The 20,268-nt window shown below is 35.6% G+C and overlaps 1 protein-coding gene across 2 annotated transcripts in view; it reads left to right on the forward strand.

The window, feature by feature from the left end:
* Positions 1-17,209, forward strand: part of LOC116164257 (mucin-5AC-like) — a 36,845-nt gene extending 19,636 nt beyond the window's left edge. The window contains exons 3-9 of one of the 2 annotated variants that reach the window (XR_004143848.1): positions 5,238-5,361; positions 5,416-5,551; positions 5,601-5,743; positions 5,795-9,880; positions 9,929-10,280; positions 10,330-10,452; positions 13,957-17,209. Coding sequence is in view for 1 of the 2 variants with exons in the window: in XM_031478401.1 (XP_031334261.1) it covers positions 5,238-5,361; positions 5,416-5,551; positions 5,601-5,743; positions 5,795-9,880; positions 9,929-10,280; positions 13,957-13,982 (4,867 nt within the window). In the remaining variant the exon portion in view is untranslated. The remainder of the gene's footprint in view (positions 1-5,237; positions 5,362-5,415; positions 5,552-5,600; positions 5,744-5,794; positions 9,881-9,928; positions 10,281-10,329; positions 10,453-13,956) is intronic. The other variant, XM_031478401.1, reaches the window with a different exon arrangement.
* The last annotated feature ends 3,059 nt before the right edge of the window (positions 17,210-20,268 follow it).

Raw genomic sequence — 20,268 nt, forward strand, 5'->3', positions numbered from 1 at the left:
CAATAACAATTATTTTTTCACCAAGATTATCATTATTGATTCTCTTCGCATATTACAATTACTAGCCGGCCCCCAGTTTACAAAAATGAAGTGAAATCCTGCATTCAATGAACAACGCAATGGCGAGTAATTAAATAAAATGCGGCCCATAATTATATTTTTCCGTTTCAACTTTTTTTTTATTCTGGTCGTGGAACCTGGTGTAAAAAATTACGTATATAGGAATGTATTATTCATAATTGATTGCCCTTGACCACTGTATGACGCTATATGATCACAAAAAACCTCTTCTTAATCTCAAAAATATGGTTTAACAATATTATTACAAATTAATAACTTGTTCCCGGTTATAAACTAAAATATTATCAATATTGCTTTTTGTAATGTGAATAATACATATCTACAAACCGGTCGTAGAATTTAAAAAATGGTGCAATTTAAGATCAATTCATTTTCTTGGTTCAAGGCCAAACTTAAGTTGTTTTTAGTGAAACCTTGAAATTAACAAAATAATTAAATGCTTTTTGTATGGAGTTAACGTGCTACCACCTCCAACGAAGCTAGTCAACATATTTATAAATTAATATCATAGCTTCCTTTTTTAACATTCTCGGTATTCCAATTTAAATAGAATTTAAATTGCTTCTATCCATTTCCATTGAGATTACGTGCGCATAAAAAAAATGAAATTTGTTGCCGCTACATCTTCAACATAATTTTGCTCCATATGTGCAGTCAATTCAATATTCTGTCCTGTGGGTATTTCACGTTTAGCAATTATGGCGGGGAGTCTTAACAAGTTAATCAAAACTATAATATGCTGTACAGCTGTTTTAGGCATTATAAAATTGTAAGGATATGAAATTCGATACCTATGAATGCCAATGTTTCCCCCCTCACTTGACGAGAGATGATCATGGTTAAATTGGGATAGAGATATTTAATGTCAGGTCGAATCTGAGGAGCAATTCACTCTGTGACACCCTGGGTCTGATCACTTTCCGCAGTCTTCTCACATAACGTATTTACAATCGCTGAAATCGGCATAAGCTCGTTCCGCAATTTACCCTAACATTCCCAGGAAATCTTGACCTGTATCTCCAACGTACGGCCTCGCGTACGGCGTTTAGAGTAAATTTGACCTGCTTGAAGTTCTTCTGTTTATCCGTCTGTGTGTATGTCGGGCATAGTATTCAGAAAAAATTAGGTAAAAAGAACAACTTAAAACCAGGTGTCAAATTCTTGACAGAATAGCTTCCTAGCTGAAACCAAAAATTGCCAACATATGCACGCACTTACCCATTTCCCACAGTTTTACTGAACTCCATATTTGCCAACTTTCTTCTTTGTGGAGATATTTCTTTGAAATTTTAACCACAGATGCTTGTAGTAATGGCAACATATCGCAAATCGTAAAAATCAGGTGTGCATATGCGCGCAAACTGCGCAATGCCAACTTTTTAGTGTATCACAACGATGCTGAGGTAACGCTTATGTGCTTGTGTTTTCGTCTGTCTGTCTATGTCCGTCCGTCTGTTCCATCGAGATCTCGGCCCCTGGGTCACCAAGAGACTTCAGATTTTCGCTAATTGATAGCTGCTATGGTCTATATTTGCCCATTACTCATCATTTACAATGTGTTACGCGGCAATACCCACGAGTGGGTTTTGAAACATTTTTTGGTAATAAAACCCGACACAATTTTTGTAGGTTGTACACAGGAAGATAAGATCTTCCAAATAACTCAATAAAAATTTCAGGTTACTATTTGAAAAAAAAAGTTTGATGCCATTGCGGCGCTCCAAAATTTTTTTTCAAAAATCCAGCCCGTTATTTTTCTGTTCGGTATGCCTAATATACATATCCGAAATTTGAACAATATCCGTCGAGCCGTTTTCTCAGAAAATTGCCAACAAACGTACGTACGTACATACAGACGGAAAAAATAAGAAAGGTGCATTTTTTACGCATGCATTTTGTTTGCTTTTATTAGAGGGACCTACCATCCAAATTTCGTTAAAATTGCTCCATAAATAAGAAAGTTGGATGTTGCACATGCGCAACTCGATTTTTTGCGCATGCATTTTGTTTTCTTTTATTAGGAGGACCTACCATCCAAATTTCGTTTTAATTGTTCCATAAATAAGAAAATTGCATTTCTGCGCATGCGCAACACGATTTTTGCGCATGAATTTTGTTTGCTTTTATTAAAGGGACTTACCATAGAAATTTCGTTTAAATTGCTTCAGAAACAAGATCGTTGCGTTTTGCACATATGCAACACAATTTTTTGACTTTGACAATTTTTTTCTCCGTTTTTTGATAATATAACCCGGCCCAATTTTTTGTAGGTTGTACACAGGAAAATAAGGTCTTCCAAATAATAGAATAAAAATTTTAGGTTGCTATTTGAAAAAAAAAGTTCGATGCCGTTACGGCGCTCCAAAATTTTTTTTCAAAAATCCGGCCCGTTATTTTTCTGTTCGGTATGCCTAAAACATATATACAAAATTTCAACAAAATCCGTCGAGCCGTTTTCTCAGAAAATTGCCAACAAACGTACGTACGTACGTATACATAGACGGAAAAAAATTTTATTCTTTAAAAGTTGCTTAAAATGGTCTAAAACGTCGACATTTGATGAAATTTTGAAATGTTCAAAAAACGGCTATCGCAATAGCTACCTAGCATATACTAGGAAGCTAAAAAGAAACTGAACAACTGAACCGAACAATTCCATTTCACAGGACCAATTTGCTATTTCAGCTGATTGTGTTCATGTATTGTAACGGGTAAGTTTACAAAGGGCTAGCGTTATTTGCTTTTGGGCAAAAATGTCACAAGACGATAATCTCCAAATGGGTTTCATTATTATTTGCGGTTAGGAACTATATCTCTTGGACACAACGTATATGTCTTTTTTTGCTGGCAAAAAATTATGTTCTTTAAAAATGCTACTTTCAATTAAAAAATGCTGTTGATTTTAATTCAACGAAAAAATGTGCTGTACAATGTTACCATGACGTTGAATCCATCGTGAAACCACTCCCATGGAGACAATAAATTCAACAACATTTTTAATAAAATTGAAAAAAAAATTACAATCTGAGAACGGCTACCGTTACAGTTACACGAAGATCCAAAAATTCATCATAACTCACCACTGAATTTCTCAGACCTTGAAAGCTCATTACTTTGTATCTAACTGTTCAAAATTCTCCTTGTAGCATGCAAGATATTTCATGTTCCCCATCGCACTCCTTTACAACTCCATTACAAAAGGTTTTATTTATGCTAATATCTCGGCTTCACTTCGCAAGTGAATCAAGGGAAGAAATTGGTTTTTGAACACACGGAGTGCAGGGGTTGAGTAAAAACTTAATTTTTAACGTTTTTAAAAATTGCATCGTCATTGAAAAAACTATTATCCTTCTATCTCATTTCCATTACTTCCATTCCCATATCTCCATTCCACCTTTCTTACCATTGCATTTCATTCGAACAGGTATTTTCTTGTTCTGGACCCGTATTGTTAGGTTCATAGGAATAGAATTTGTGTGAGAAAGAGTGCGGATTCTATTCATATGAACCCAAGTATAAGGGCTATGCAGTAATTCTTGAATTCAATTACACTTTAGTCTTTTAAGAATTTTAACACTAGAAATGCCCCCTCGAATGGCCCAAAGTTTCAGTCTCACATCAACAGAAACAAGTTAAAAAGTAATCGTAAACGATTTACATAAAGCGCATTTCCACTTGCATTCATTTCCCATTTGTAAGATGCAACTTCTTTAAAATCGTAAAAATCCGGCCACAAATATGAAAGATAGCGTTGCACATGGGCAATCCATTTTTGACGTGCTACTTCAATTTCAGTTTATGAGAAGAATTTCATTTTAATGCTTTTCTAAATAAGAAAGTTTGAACTGCGCATGCGCAAACCTAAATTTTGAAACTGGCGTTTGATTTTCCTTTATTCCAAGTGCCTATGTATCAAATTTCATTCAAATTCTTTTATAAGTAAAAAAGTTAGCAATTCGGTTTATAAACGGTCGAGATGCGAAAAGGGCACTGTGAATTTTGAATCGTAGAAGCGTTGGGGTATAAATCCGGAGGTCGGGTGTTCGAACCTGGTTTGAGGTGAATTTTTCATCTGTGGCAGAGATGGGATTTTCCTTAGATCAGTTTCGAGCATTCCGCCGGCTACTCCGAATTAGGTTTTCCTGCAGTTTTCCTAATTCACAAGGTAAATACCGGAGTAGTATAGAACAACTTAAGACCTTCTGCAGGGGCACCTCTAAAAAGTAATATGCGGGTCACTCTGTAATTGGGCGTAAGCCTGTTGAGGGCCTAGGACAAGAGAGACAATAAATAAATAAATAAATAAACTTTTAGCATTGCGTATTATATGGCTAAAGCTATGCCCATATTGAATTTCATGCAATTCAGTTCATAACTAACGGAGATGTAAAAGCGATCGGACATTTCTAAACAAAGTTATCGTTCACACGGACAGGTAGATGGACAGACAGACAAAGGAACAGACGGACATACCAACAGGCAGACGACAGATAGCAATGCAAAATTATAAACGATCTCTAGGATCGTTAATAAACGGCAAAAGTGTAAAATTATGGAACATGTAAAAAACGGTTTTTTGTTTTTTTACAATAACTTTTTTTTGTAAGCGGTACAGAAAAATTTCCTTCCTTTGTACAAGACTCGACACCATAACGAACCAAATAGCGAAAAAAGTAGAACAATAGCTCTTAAGATAAAGAACTAGTAGCGTCGCAAAACGAGCGGACGGACGAACGGACAAAGTGGCCCCAATAGCGCATTTTTTTTTATTTTTGTGGAAATGCGCTAAAAAGGTAACACACAAGTGTCACTTCAATACTGTTCCTGTAAAAAGTCATGATATTTATTTAGTTCACACCAGATGATTATGATTAAAAAGCAAACATGATTTGAGCATGATTATCAAAAGGATAATGATAAAAAATTATTACATAAAAGATTAAAAAAATTCAACACGCTATTAGTGGACTATAATTGATAAAGTCACATTCTACAAAGAGATGGGGTAGAAAGTAGAAGGATAAGTTAAGTTTTTGGAGAAATTCAAAAAATTGAGCTTTCGATTAATTAATTGTAACATTGAGCTTTTGTTAATTGGTTTTTTTTCACTGTTTTTTTAATTGTTTGCAATGTTTTAATTGTGCTTTCTTTTTCAGTCCCAACAATACCGCCTTGAGTTCCTTGGATCAAGTGAAAGAATATTTATTGACTCCTGGTACATGCAAATGCGGATTAGAGTGTCCTTTGAAGTATGATACTGCGTTTAATTTTGATCCTAAGGCAAGCATATTGTTATAATGTGATAGTTTTAATTTTAAAATACAAATTGTGTAGGTTTTTGGAAAGCCTTGGACTTTATCTCAAGATACATCTTCCATGGATTTAAATAAACTTTGTAACCATAAAAGGAAAATTATTTCAATGCTTTCATTAGGGGACAAACAATCGGATCCTATCAAATTCCGGAAAGGTACTTATTCTTTGCATAGTAATAGCTGTAATAATAGTTTGATTTTTAGATATTTCAACAAAACGAAAGAAACGACGAATCGGTAGCCCATATTCTGGCGTTTCAGTATCTCAGCTTTTGGCACAACGTGATAAATTAGCTTTATCCCATCCAGTTCTATGCAAAGGAAATAATTTAGGTTTTCCTAATCAAGTATGTTGAATAAAATTAGAATACCAAGTTAGTTATTAATATTATTTTCAGGTTTGGCCTAATGTACCTGGAAATAATGCACAGCAAGTCCACAATCGAGAGTTCCCAGATGGAATACCTAACCAAATTCCCCAAGGATCTAATTTACAGTTTTATAGATATCAAAATCAAGAAGCATCCGTGAATAGAGTACTCATGGATCCTCAGGCTAGTGGCGATTCAATGCATTTGCAAACATCTTCGAATCCAAACATATCACGACATCAGCAACATTCAACACCACCTTCACTATTTCATGCGGTTCCCAATTATATGAAACAGTGCGATGTTCCTAACCCTTCACAAATTCAACTACATCAGCAACACATCGTTGGTGCAAATGGTCAAATCATAAGTCTTCAAAATCCAGTTTATCCGAATGTTTCTCATTTAAACAATGGTGGTGGTGGATCCATGGGTAATAATCCTAATGGAATTATTATACACGACCCAACCGTAATAACAAATCAAGAACAACACCAAAAATTGTTTGTCAATAGTCCAAGTATCGAATCAAGTGGACCAGGACGGCCAAGTATGCAGGCATTACCTATTGTTCAACCTGCACCACAAAAACAAGACGGTAATCGATTACAACAACAGGCCTTTTGCAGCGAATCGTTTCATTACCAAGGTGTAATGCAACATTTTGATGGCAACAAAAATGTGAGGCCATCATTTGTTCCTGGGAATTGTACAGTTAAACCAGATCCACAGTACAATCCTATAGTTCAGCAAAGTAATCAAATGACTATCCAAAATGCTAGTGCCCCCATTCTTGTACACCAAAAGGAGAAGGCATTATGGCAAAGTCGACCACAGAATAGCATATCAAACTCTGTTCATATTAATCAATCATCTTTATCTCCACAAGTCAAATCTCAAACAGGGAATGCAGAAGAACGAGTCCCACCAATTTACCAACACACACCTTCTGTATCGGTATGGTCCGATGACATTGCGCGAAAAAAAGTGAAGGTGTCTAAAAACATTAAGAAAAGACAATTTGAAAACTCCCGGGTAGTTCAAGTAGAATCTTCATGCTCTAATGTTGATACTAGACAGCAAGCCAATGAGAGTGAAAGAACGGCAATTTCGGAGGAGTCTCCACAAAGCACTCCAAATTCATCTAGTCCATCTTTTATGGAAGATCCTAGCGGTTACCTAGCACAACAAACTGCACTTCTAAATAGTACCATATCAAGACAAATGGGAATGAATAGCTGTGGAAATTTCATGTGTAGTAGTCCAGTCACATCGGTTCAAAACACTCAAGTGCAACATTTGTCGAGTTCTGAAGTAAATGAAGTGCCTTTGCCAAGCAACATTTATGTATCACAAGTCAAACAGAATTCAAACAAATTCAATCAAAATGTGCCCGATCCTAATAATACAAAAATGTTACACATTTCTCAAAATTCTGTGCCACAGCAGTATAATCAAACAATTATGGCAAAGGGACCAGCAGATAGCACAGATCATATACAGTGCCAAGTTTGCATTGCCGATACCGCCCATTATCAACAACAAAAAGTTGTGGATCCATCCAATCCATATCTTACCAAAGAATATTTTCAAGGTAATAGAGTTTTTGATCAAGGTAGATCAAATGCGAACAATCCAACTTCGTCAAATGTATTGGATGATCCCGTAACATCATCGACGTATATTGATAAACAACCAAGCGATGGAGATTCCCCAGATTCGAGGCCTATTCAAGGAGGAACCATTAGCACTAGTAACATCTCGTCATCGGATTGTTCTCAATCTGAGCCTTCAACACCAAACCCTCACACGCCCACAACACCTCAACCTATATTTTCTGATACACCACATCATAATGTGACGAGTATGGCAAATGTGCAACAGTCTTGTCCGGTGGAAGTAACATTTCCTTCTTCTTACAACAACCCTTCAAGACCAAGCGAATATGTAAACCCGCATCAACAATCAATGGCTGTGTCAAGAATTGGTAATTTAGGTTTATCACATCCTGGCGTTATTACCACTATGGCAAGCGGACGAACCGTTAGTTGTAACACAATAACGTCGGTTTTAGCTGGCCGGGCCAATACATCGACCGTTTCTGTGAATAGCCCAGTAAATATTCCAATGAGCACGGTTCCTTCGGTATTTACAAATCAAGATTCTCTAACCATGTCATCCATTAATGTACCGTCACAACCCATCACTAAATCTCCTCTGGAAATGGTTCAAAGTGTGGTTAGCAGCATTCAAGTACCGCAGTCTCATAACACTTCGGCTGGAAGTATTCAGCAACACAATCAGCAAATATCGCCGCTTCAAATTATCAAACACTCACCTACGCAAGGTTTACCTCCCGGTCACATTTTGGTGTCTTCTGGAGGACAGTTGATAATGGCAAGTAGCAGTAGTGGACCAAATGTGATGCCTCCACCTCTACCAAAGATTGTTACAAATCAAAATTCTATGCCTCCGATATCAGTGTCTCCTATGGTTACAAATGTTACGGCTTCAGTTACTCAAGTTATACCGGCAGTTGCCCAGCAAGTGTTAGGGCAACAGACCGTTTTGGTAAACGCTTTGCCCGCACCTTTTATGCTTCAGCCGGGTGTGACCATGACAATGGATGGTATGGCAGTTGCTCCCAACGTTCAAATACCACATTTAGTAGCTGGAAATGTAATTCAACCACAGCTTCAAGTCGACGGCTCTGATCCTAATCGTGTTTTAACACGGACCACTGCAATTTTATCACCTGACGCAAAGAAGAAAGGAAAGAAACGAAAAATGCCTTCACAAACTATCGCATCAATGTTACAATATGCATCACAGCAGAATTCTGGTGTAGTAATGTCTCAACCTAGTTTCCCTCAACAAATTCAAATGGCACACAGCCCTCAAGGTTTAACTTCCGGTCCAGTTATGCAAGCTTTAACCATTGTTCCTGGAAAAACGGGCGCACCAACCCAAATTGTAATGAATGGTCAAACGGTCGGTAACACAAGTCAGTTTGGTCCACAACAGCTGATAACAAATTCCAATCAAACCCCACAGATTAATTTACTGCAACCCGTTAATTTGATCAATAGTACCACAGGTATGGTTCAAAATTTCCCTACTATACAACAGTTTATTGTACCAAATTTGGGAGGTATGGTTATGAATGCGGACGGAACAGCGACCATTCTTCCCGACACTTCTAATTTGGGTATGCATCTACAAATTCAAAATGTGAATGGGCAGAATGTTTTAACGCCCGTGCAGAATAATAATGTATTTGGAGGTGGGCAAGGTATTCTCGCGGCTGGTCCTGCAGGAATGGTTATTCGTACACCAAATGCTTCACAAGGGAAAATTATACAACAGCAACACAGTCCAGGTGCGCAATTTCTGTCTCCCAACGGAAATCAGTTTGTAGTAAATGGTGCCCAGTTTAGTGGCCAACTTAGTCCTCTTATAACAAATGTGAACCCGGCACAAGTTACTTTTAGTGCTGCGCCTCAAGCAATTCGGCCTAATGGAGCTGTTCAACAAAATCAGCCAGAGTTTATTCAGTGTGGTCAAGTGGGCCAAACTTTAGTTGTGCCAGCAGGGAACATCACCGTGTCTACGGCAAACCAGCAGAATACTACATTTGTTCAACAAAATACCACAATTGTCCAACAACAAACCACCATGGTTTCTAATAACCAACACCTACAAAACATGCAAGCAAGTAATCAAAATAATCCGAATGTTGCTAGTCGAACAACTACATTGAATGTAGATCAGAACTTAATTTTGAACGCCAATGATAATCGTTCTCTGCAGGCGGTGCTCATGCAGGGACAAAATGCGCAGCTGTCCTCTGCATCGTATCGTCATTCAGTTTCTACTCAAACAGCTGTAAATCAAAATAATCAAGCTGTTACCACCAATACATTTTGTCAAACATCTGCGTCTGCGGGTAGTCCCCCTGATACTACTACTCTCAGTCCCCTCGCTCAGGATGTACATCGGCCACCTACCGCTGACACCACAACTCACATGGAAAATAATGAAGACGGTTTATCCCCAACTCCATCATGTATCGATATAAATGTGTTACAAGCTGGGTCAAATTCGTGTTCGGTGGTACGTTATCGCTAGTTTTTAAAGCACACCTTCGAAAATCTATTGTAGGCAATGGTGGATTGCATATCTAGTAGTGAACCTGATTCAGCGGACAACAGAGAGCACAGTTGGCCGCAAGTCCATCCCCAGCCGAAATTGGAATTTACCGAGGTCAGTAGCGGCGAAGATGAGTTACAGTTGCACACAACAAGAAAATCGAATAGTCCCATACACATTGAATACCCGGAATCGTCGACGATGGGTTCCGAAATTCACTACACAAAGGAACACATAAATCTTCAGGAATCGACAGTTTCTTCTAAGAACGCTGATAAAATGTCCCATAAGCAGAAGCACGCGAATATAGGGATAGTTCCGGAAAGTAGGCATATATATTTGTCTCTCTTTCAGGATGAAAAAGGTAAGATTTTAACTTTTATCAAGTGCTACTATTTTAACCAAAATAATAGTTACCATAGGGGCTGTGTGGTCATATGGCGAAAGTACGTGTTTTGTACACTTTGAGCCTAAAAGAGTTTAAATATTAGTTTGAAGGAAATTTTAGTTAAGTCCTCCCACTAAGAATTGGTTAGGTGAGTATAGCTTAATGATATTTAAACAGCATAAACAAGCTTAAAAATCATTAGGAATATCATCTACTCTTTAGTCACTGGAAGTCTTAGTGCACTAAATTTATATGGGCATTTGATTCGATAGGCATTCGTATGGAATGGAGTGCAGCATTCCTGAGAATGTTTGCCATAGTTCCTCATTACACTTTCCAATATTTCCACTGGAATCGAACATTAAGAAAAGTTACAAGACAGATTTATTTGTGTACAAATTAATTTATTTAAAAAACATGTCTTCTCTGTTTATCTTGTTTTGTAGGTTATGCTTTTGGAGGATAAGCATTTTCATGTAGCACGTGCTGCACTATGTCATCTTAAAAAAGGTCCAAATTATCTATGACTTTTCACTGTGACAAGATTATTGATTGCTTACTCATTAACATGATTAGTGAGTTGCAGTTCTGTAAAACTTTCAATATGCTCCCACTGAATTGTTATGTAGGAGGTAATCAGTTGGAAATATCTTAGAATGACCATTATTTTGTTCGTTTGAGTAGAAAGTGCCAATTGTTGTACTTTAAGATGATTGGCAGTTGCTGATTTGTAAACCCTTTCTGCTGTCCATGACTATTACACTACCACTGGATTAGCAAAAGAACGCATAATATATTTCTTTAGTTGTAGATTTTCTTTCACTACTTTGGTAACATGAGGTAGAGCATTGTCGTGTAGCAGAATCATACCATGTGGTAGCGTCCCTTCACTTTTTCTTGTTGGAGCTTGTTCAAAGTTTCATTTTACAGGTTTGCACTGATATCCACTGTAGGCTCTGTAAACTATGACCAAGGGTCGTTCATGGAGTCGAAAAAAAAAAAAGTTAACATAACCTTGCCTGCAAAAGGTTGAAGTTTTAACTTCTTTGGTGACAGAGAATTTGCTTGTTTTCATTGCATCAGTTCATGAGTGAGACTCCCTGGATGGTTCAAAATAATGACACCAACATTCGTTACCAGCAATTAATGACGAAACAAAGTCATTAGGTATCATTTTGTCTGTATTGCACACAGACCACATTCCTGGTCCATCTTATAATTCGTCTCCTCTCTTCCACGCTGGATACGCAAAATATGCATTCGCATATGGATTTGCAGTGGTTGCAAACCTTCAGCACAACAATTTATGACTACATCCTGATTATATCTGGACGGATTGTTAATTGTTATCAACAAACATCATTTAAAGTAATCATACTTAAAATCACTGTCAAATACAAATGACAAGATGGAAGAAGGATGCTATTCATAGGAACCACTGAACTATACTTATACTGGAATGCGCGCTCTGTCTGCCACCAGCCCAATCCGAAAGAGGGCTAGAAGAGACATCTCTGTATTTAGTGATGGTGACAGAAACGACTCTCTCGGACGAGCGACAGTGATAGAAATTCCTCTTGGTCGCTATCTCTCTCGGCGCGCTACGTTAATATGGGGGGAGATCGCCTGTGTGCGTTTCAGCATAAGTATTCGCGATTCAGATTAACACTAGAGGCGCTGGTGTAATTTATAAATGACTGGCAGGTTTTAAGTGAAATTGTACTAATTTGAATATTTGGAATTATACAGGGTGCGCTCACAAAGTAGGGCGCCAAAATGGTACTTTTTTGAAACCCCCTATATTTGAGTGCTTTTTTTAATTCTATGTGTAATTGTACCACTTTTTTACTATACGGTTAATATCCGAAAAACTAGTGGTTTTAAAGATAATTCGATTTGTAAGAAAAATTTGGCACTTCCAAGCGTTAGTATATTGTCAAAATTATTACTTATATGTTGATTCCAGGATATATTTTATCCTGGGTAAAGTAAAAGTCAAATAAATACATCTACTATGAAACATTAATAAAATAGCTTACAGAGGTTTTTTTTGTAGGGCCAAAGTTGCGAAACTTCATAATAGAAAACTCACTTTCTTTAAATGGAATATCCTGTGTATATTTCTGTCATCTTTTAGCTCCTCCAAAAACCTTCAACTTTTCATAATAATGTCCTATACGTATCTCTGATAGTTTTCGAAATATCTTGGTTTTCCTGGTTTTTATATTTTAACATAATAACTTCTATACATAATCGTATTTGTCCGAGGTTTTTTATCACTTGTCTTCTTCTCACTCTTGTATGTTTCGTTTTTGAACATTCAACATTCCATTGCAGTTTTAATAATGTCAACATCAGCATCAACTGCATGAATGACTGAACATCCATGTTGCCATATTTCTTTAGCGATTGGAGTAATTGGTTCTTGCTTGTTTCCCTTATTAGAAAGAAACATTTTCTTATTATTTCCTGTGAATGTCGTATTGGGTGTGAAGGTAATGCAATTAGTACACAATAAGGTCTATTTTGAGTGCACATTTTTTTCCAAAATTGTGTCCATATAAATATTTCAAAACTAAATAGTTAAATGTGACCGCTATTTTAAGAAAAAAATCAAGTAAAGTTAGTGGTTATTTTTCTTTTATTCTTGCACTAGTACTCTCAGTGAACTTCGTACCGTCTTTGGGAAATCCAGTTTTTTCTCGTACCCTCGTTCTCGTGGAAACTTCGGAAAGTTCTTTCAGAGTACACCTTACAACGCCTTCAAAGAAACCTACGTTCCAGTGGGAATTTTGGAAAGCGTTTTACATACCTTTGCGGGCCTATTTCCAACCATTCCACTAAGTTTCATCGCAATCGGTCACCACTCGAAAACTTTGCTTGATAATAAAAAATGAAAAATTATATATTTATTATAATATTTATTATTATTATATATTTGAAAAAATCGTTGTACGACGCCTTGACACTAAAAACTTATGTATTTAAAAAAACCTGTAGATTGTACAGGGTGTTTTGTGGCTCATAATTGGGATGTCCATAACGGTGAGAGATACAGTGTAGGTTATATGGGATCAAAGTTGCCCTTGTGTGTGACTAAAAAAACGCATTTGAAATTTTTGAAAAACTTGCTGAGATCGAAAAATTGAAAATGTCAAATTTCGTTTTTATTTTCCCTATCGTGAACGGTCAGAAATGGACGGTTTCCGTTAGCACCTTCTATGGGCACTTTTTTTGGAGAATGAGAATTTGTTATCAGAATTTCCATAACACGCTAGACGTAGAAGCTATAACGATTGGAACCAAATTTAATACACATATTCTTAGATATAAAAGGAAGAGCTTTTGGACAGAACGCGCATGCGCAGGGTTGAGGGTGGTATCTGTGCTAGCCTTTTTTTTTATTGGTTTATGGCTATGCCCTTGTAACTGTCGGTTGTCAGTGCCAGGCTAAATGAGGTAATATGCCTTTTTCATTAATGTAACATTATGAGAAAAAAGTACAAAATTACAATAATATCTATATATATAGACATGCCTATGTAATTATATTTATGGAAGGTAACGACTGTAAAATATATTTTATTTTTAATTAATACACTTTTTTTTAATCGAATCTTAAAGATTTAATTAATTTTACTTTTTTATTTAGAAATTGCCAACTATCCACCAACTTAAAGATGAGGCATGCTCTGCAAAAAGGAACTGTGATAAACATAACCACCCATTACGCAAAATGTGGTGAAAAAAGGCAACAAGGTGATTATGAAGTAGATGGGATTCTGTTTACTATTAAGTCAAAGAAGTTTACTTCATTAAATTTTATTGGACCAACATCGAATAATTATTTGGAAAACTATTTATACATTTCGGTTCTTAGGTGAAACATATTACACAATAGCGCAATACTGTGTATAAGGGCGCCGATGTATTCTAATTGGTGAAGTTTCCTAAATGGTAATAATAATAATAGTAAATATTACATTATGGTTATATAATGAAAATATTTTTAAAATGCCTTTTTTAAATTAGTGTAAGTGGGCACGTGGATATAATAATTTTGTTTGCCTAATGTTTAAAATTTATTATTAATACATACTAGTTTTATTATGTAAAATCATAACGTAAATTGGGCTTTCAATAATCTTTGTCTATTTAGAATGTATTTAAAATAGAACATAGAATATGAAGTATAAATAAACTTATAATGATTCTTATAACTGTAATGATATAGAACAGGCCACCAGTACATTTTGTATTTTCTAGTCAAGCATCTGAGCAGACGTTTGTAATGACAATAACATTATTATTGGGTTCGTTAATTTCGTACTGTGATATGCAGGTATAAGTACACACAGTTAAATATTTCTTAAGTTTGCGTATATGCATGCAGCTATCATTCATTTGTTGTTATAGTATATTATAGCTTTTAAAAAGTAACCATTTACAGCTGAATTGTACTACGTTGGTTCTGTAGCTTTGATAATCTTTTGTGAAGTTTGATGATTTTATAGCTTTGCACATTTTAAATCTAGTCTGTGGTTCTAATGCGACAACTTTATTGTATTGCAAACATTTTTTGTTTTTAGTTCTATGTAAAAAATCACTAGCGCTCGATTACGTTCTTTCCCTGAAACCATACGGCACAAGTAGCTTACAAAATATGGTCTGTTTGGGTAATTGTCACTGTAATTTACTTTCAAAAGCAGTAGTTAGAACTACACCATTGTCATTGGAGCGATTTTCGCAGAAGTATGGTAAAGGACAATTCATTTATCAAACACAATCTCCTAATCTACCAACAGTAAATTCTAATTGAACAACCAATAGAAAGAGCAAAGAAAATCCCAGTGTAGTAAATTGTGTAACAGTTTTTATTGTAAAACTAAGTTTTACTATTTATGTATTAGAATACAATCTGACGAAGTTAATTTTAGTTCATTTGAAAAGTAGTTTTCTTTAGCAATGTTCCCACTTCTACTTTAAATAAAGGCATTGTCTTCCTTAGTGATGTACTCCAAAACAACAGCTGCCAATAGTATTTTTGGAACACATACGTTTTGAGTTAAACGCAGTTTAAAGTTTGTTGCATGTTATTAATTTGTTGAGCGTGATATGGCCACATGATTCAACAAAGAGACCATTAGTAATTGCCATTGGAGATCAATTACAAGAGCTTATAGAACTCGATCCTCCCGAAATTAGGTACCTTTTCATAGTTAAAAGTATAGCAGAAATTTAAATCGAACATGGATATAGTAAATAACTAACAACAACTTTAAAATTGCAACCACAACTTTTATTTAACACTATCGTAACCGAATCTTTCAGATTAGCTTAACAGTGTTGAAGGGGCCGATTTTAGAAGGTGTCTTAAGAGTTTACAGAGCCTTTATTTCAGTTGTAGAAAAATGTAGTGTTTTTAACTTTGACTACAAATTTACAAGCAGTTGATTCTTAACATTATTTGAACCTATATCACGCTTTATGTTTTGCAACATACGCTGTGATGTCCCTTTTCACAAACGATGATTAATCACCGTTTGTGAACCACGCCTGAGATAATTCAATCTTGCTACACTAATTTCTTAGGCTGTTGAGTTCTATCTACATTCTAGTAGCTTTTTGAAATCAATTCCCCTTAGAAACAAAAATGGAAAAAATTAAATTAAGAAAACCATTTTTGACAGCAGAATCAATAACTTTCTTTAGTGGTAAAATTGCGTAACATAAGGTAAACTATAACACATGAAGCAACTATTTAATTATAAGTTTTTCTACAATAAAAAATAAAGACACTGTAACAGAATTCAAAATCTTCCATTTGAAGGACTGCAAAAGGGCTGTTGGCAGTTGGCAACTTTGCAAGAATTGCTTTAATTTACTTTGTATCTATAATAGTACTAGTAATAAAATTATCCCAGTGATTATACCAAAGAAATCAAACTGTGCCACTTATTTTTCTTTTTAGTAATATTGTTTAAATACTAGTATTCTTATTGTTTTCACAAAAGTTTTGTTTAATTTCTCATTCCAGTGATTTCATTATTATACAGCAAAGCTATAAAGTTAATAATTACAGTTAATTACAAGTTAAAGTGAAAATGCAGCTTACACCATCGGGTGATATCAACATCTCCTTTTATCTTTTGCATTATAAATATTGCTTAATTTGATTTGTTTTTTATATAAACAAGCCATATGTTTTGGCCATTTTATTTTACAAATATCAGTTATATTTGTATAAAAAATGTATTTGTATATAAGGTTTGGTCTACTTTGCTGAATTAGTTGTACATTTATTATGTTTCAAATTACTTTAGTGAACCATAATTTGTAAAATATTCAAGTAGTTATGGATTATTATAAAAGGATGTACTATATTTTTATATATGTATTTATTGTTTACTTTAAGTTATATAGAATTGCTTATTTATTGTATATTTATATTGCAAAAAAGAGGTTTATATGCTTTATGTTTTATTTATTTCTAATTTTCGACACATCACGTTGCTGAAGTTACATCAATCGAAATAGATAAGCTATTAGCTGAAAGTTTTTGTGCATTTTATAATGGTATTAACATATATAATTTATATTTCCTTTTTGTAAATATTTTTAGAGGTACCTGTTTCTCTATGTCACTGATTTCTATTGTAATTCTGTGTAATTGTTAATTACTCTTGTATGGCTGGTCTTGTACAAATATTGCAAAATGTGCTCACGCCTGCAAGAATGATTACAAGAAAATATAATACAGTGTTAGCGCTACTTCATCACAAGCAGTTGGCTATGTGTGGTAGCACACCATCTACTGTTTGTAAATATATTGTATTAACAATACTATTTGGCCTGCTAGTTGTTGAACATTTTGTCAGCCCAATAAATACTGAACTAATATTTCAGTCGATAACATTTATTTTGTTTAATAGTTTGCTTGTTACAGGTGAAGAAATCGACTGTGTACACACCATCATCATTATAAATGGAATAAAAATGTCTAGTACCGCGCATTTAATTGCTGTGCGATGGAAGGGAATACATTCCCTCTTGCATGTCAGTTGAAGGTTCTTAAAATATTACTTCCAAACTTTTTGGTTAGTAGCCTATCTGAAAGCAGCGAAAAATTTATTACAAATGTAATATACAAGTGACTTAGGCACGCAAAAACTTCTGATTCGATGATAGGTCACAGGGTGACCAGTGACCACTGATTGAGATGGTGCTGCGGTCCTAATTTGTTTGTTGTTGTTCTGCCGTTACAAAGTTGTTGGTGCATGATACAGATTGGTTCCAGTGCAGACGATTTGCACAGAATGAATAACCACCTTGCCAGCCAATTTGAATTCTGTCAAATTTATTCCACTGGCCTTCACACTACAGATATCAACAAGATTTTTATTTATAAAGATTTCAAGAACATCTAGGTCTTTTCAAAGGCGTCTTAAGGTTGTTTGTAACTATCATTTGACTTGCACCTGCGGGACAACGGTAAAGGGAATACAGAATTAAGGCGGAAAGACAAGAACCAATGTAATACGCGCTAGTCAATTAGAACGTACTTTTTATTCGGTACAGTATCCGAATAGTACCGAAACCCTTCTCCGCGGTTTTCACGTATATTGGAATTGGGAAAGCAATGCGTTGACTTTTTTGCTTGTAATTCGTTGCTAAATGTATATGTGATTTGAAGTTTCAATTAAAATGTGCAAAGTAAATGAAATTTTATCCACCTCGACAAACTCACTAAAATGCAAAAATAAATATAGTCGTAACAAATTTTTGCCTACCCACGCTTCGGATAAGAAAAGTGTTAAAATAATTATCGTTCAGGGTTCCTTATGGATAAATTCCTAGGAAATCTAGGTTTCGGGGAGAAGACATGTTTCATAAAAGTTTGATAATTTACTTTTCATTTTAGTTTCCCAAAACGTATTGTCCCGCGATATCTAAAATGGTCATGTAAATATAATTTTTTTTATTTTAAAATTACCTTCAAAATTTTAAAATCTAGAGGAGTCCAAGTGACAAAGTAACAGTGGTCTTTTTGGCATACCTCTATCTGTCCTTGTATTTGATACATATATATAGAAAAGAAGGTGAAGGAATAAAAATTCTAACCGAATGTGCTCGCAACTCGCATTGTCAGTGGTGGGAGTAAGCGGCGGAATTTAATATACTGCTAGAGGCAGCACCGTCTGTAGCAAAATTAAATTAATCCTTTTTTCATAAATTACAGATTTATTTACAAAAAAATGGAAATTTGTCATTTCATAAAACCCTATTATGTTTCATTGATAGTACGCTCATATATGTCTATTATTTACAAAAATTTTTGCTTGTTTTTAAAACTATTCAATTTTTGAGATCTCAGTGCAAATAGTAACAGTTAACTGCACAAATGTGCAAAATTTCAAAAAAATCGGACTATAATTACGCCTGAAATTTATGAAAAACGAAATAGTCCATTCACAAACAGCCTTAAGTTTTAATTTTTTCCAGCGCTAACTTAACGATGAAGGGATTACAAAGGGCTGAGAAACTTTAGAAAGAGTCTTTTTGGTAGAACTAGAAACCTCTGTGGGGCCTAGTAACCTTTGAAGAGGGACTAGAAATCTTTGAATCATTCTGTAAAGCGTCTGAAAATATTTGGGAGGGCGATAGGATGTTTTGTAGAGGAGTTCTCAAGTTCAGAAAAGTATTGTGCTGCAATGTTTTTCCTTTTTCCATGTTCTGGGGAAGCCTTTCCAAGTCTCTTAATTTAAAGGACCTTACTTGACGAGGAAATATCCTATAGACGGCCTTGGTAAGGGCAGAGGCAGGTTTGGAAAGAATTTTAAACAAACTTTGAGTTGAGGTTTAAAAATCCGGGAAAAATTCTAAAATCTCTGCGAGAGAAGTACAGTGCTCTGGAAAGCATCTAGCATGTTCTGAAAAGTGTTTTATTGTGTTGTGAAGCCTTTGAATTCTCTGAAAAACATCTGTAGGTGTAAGGCTTGCTATTACAGCTTTTTAGTGCTTTCCTTTGGGGATCTCTTACATTTTTGTTGAAGTAGTTTCGAAGCTAAACGAACCGCGCAAGTTAAAAAGCTTAGAAGGTTACGGGTAAGGGTATTGGAACGCTCTGCAAAAAAACCAGAAATCTCAGTTTGTTCATGACTACAAATCTAATTTATGGTTTTTGATATGTACTCAGATTGTGTGGCTTCAACGGCCACAATGATTCTATTATATTTCTAGGTTACCCTACTTTTGGATCACACTCAAACTCTGTATAAATGAGGGAACACACCCAACAGAATTTTTTACAATTATTGATAGCCTTGAGATGCTTCATTAGACTTTTTGTTTCATAGAATAGAATAATTAATTTTTTTCACGTTCGTAAAATAAAGTACATTTTCCATCAATTTGCGTTGATAAAGGATGCGTTTGTTTCGTCCGCTAGTAGCGTGAAAAAAAGTGCCGTAGCGGTTCATTTTTTAACGCATTTGAGTGAAAAAAGTAACGTAACGTGTTATTTTTTTAACGCAAACTATTCAGACAAGAAACATAGGAGGCCGCCGTTGCTATGATACTCGCTGACATTTGTTAAAATTATAAGTACATATTAAGTTCATCTCGCTGTGTTTTGGGTAATTTGTGTGCTTGAACGATGGAAATGAACAGTGATGCGAGTTTTTCATGCACCCCCGAAGAAATTGTGAACGCGGCAGGTATACCTGCCGCGTTCACAATCGTCACCAGAGTTGGACTGGGTCAAGCATAGAGTGACCCAGTAACCCGGTGACCCAGTTAGTTTACTGACCCAGGTGACCCAGTTTGACCCGGTGACCCAGCTTGACCCGGTGACCCAGCTTGACCCGGTGACCCAGTTTGACCCTGTGGCCCAGCTTGACCCAGTGACCCATCTTGACCCAGCGTTACTTAGTGACCCATCTTGACCCGGTGACCCAGTAATTAA

Source organism: Photinus pyralis, unplaced genomic scaffold (genome assembly GCF_008802855.1).
Source record: "Photinus pyralis isolate 1611_PpyrPB1 unplaced genomic scaffold, Ppyr1.3 Ppyr1.4_LG2, whole genome shotgun sequence".
NCBI classification, from domain to species: Eukaryota; Metazoa; Arthropoda; class Insecta; order Coleoptera; family Lampyridae; genus Photinus; species Photinus pyralis.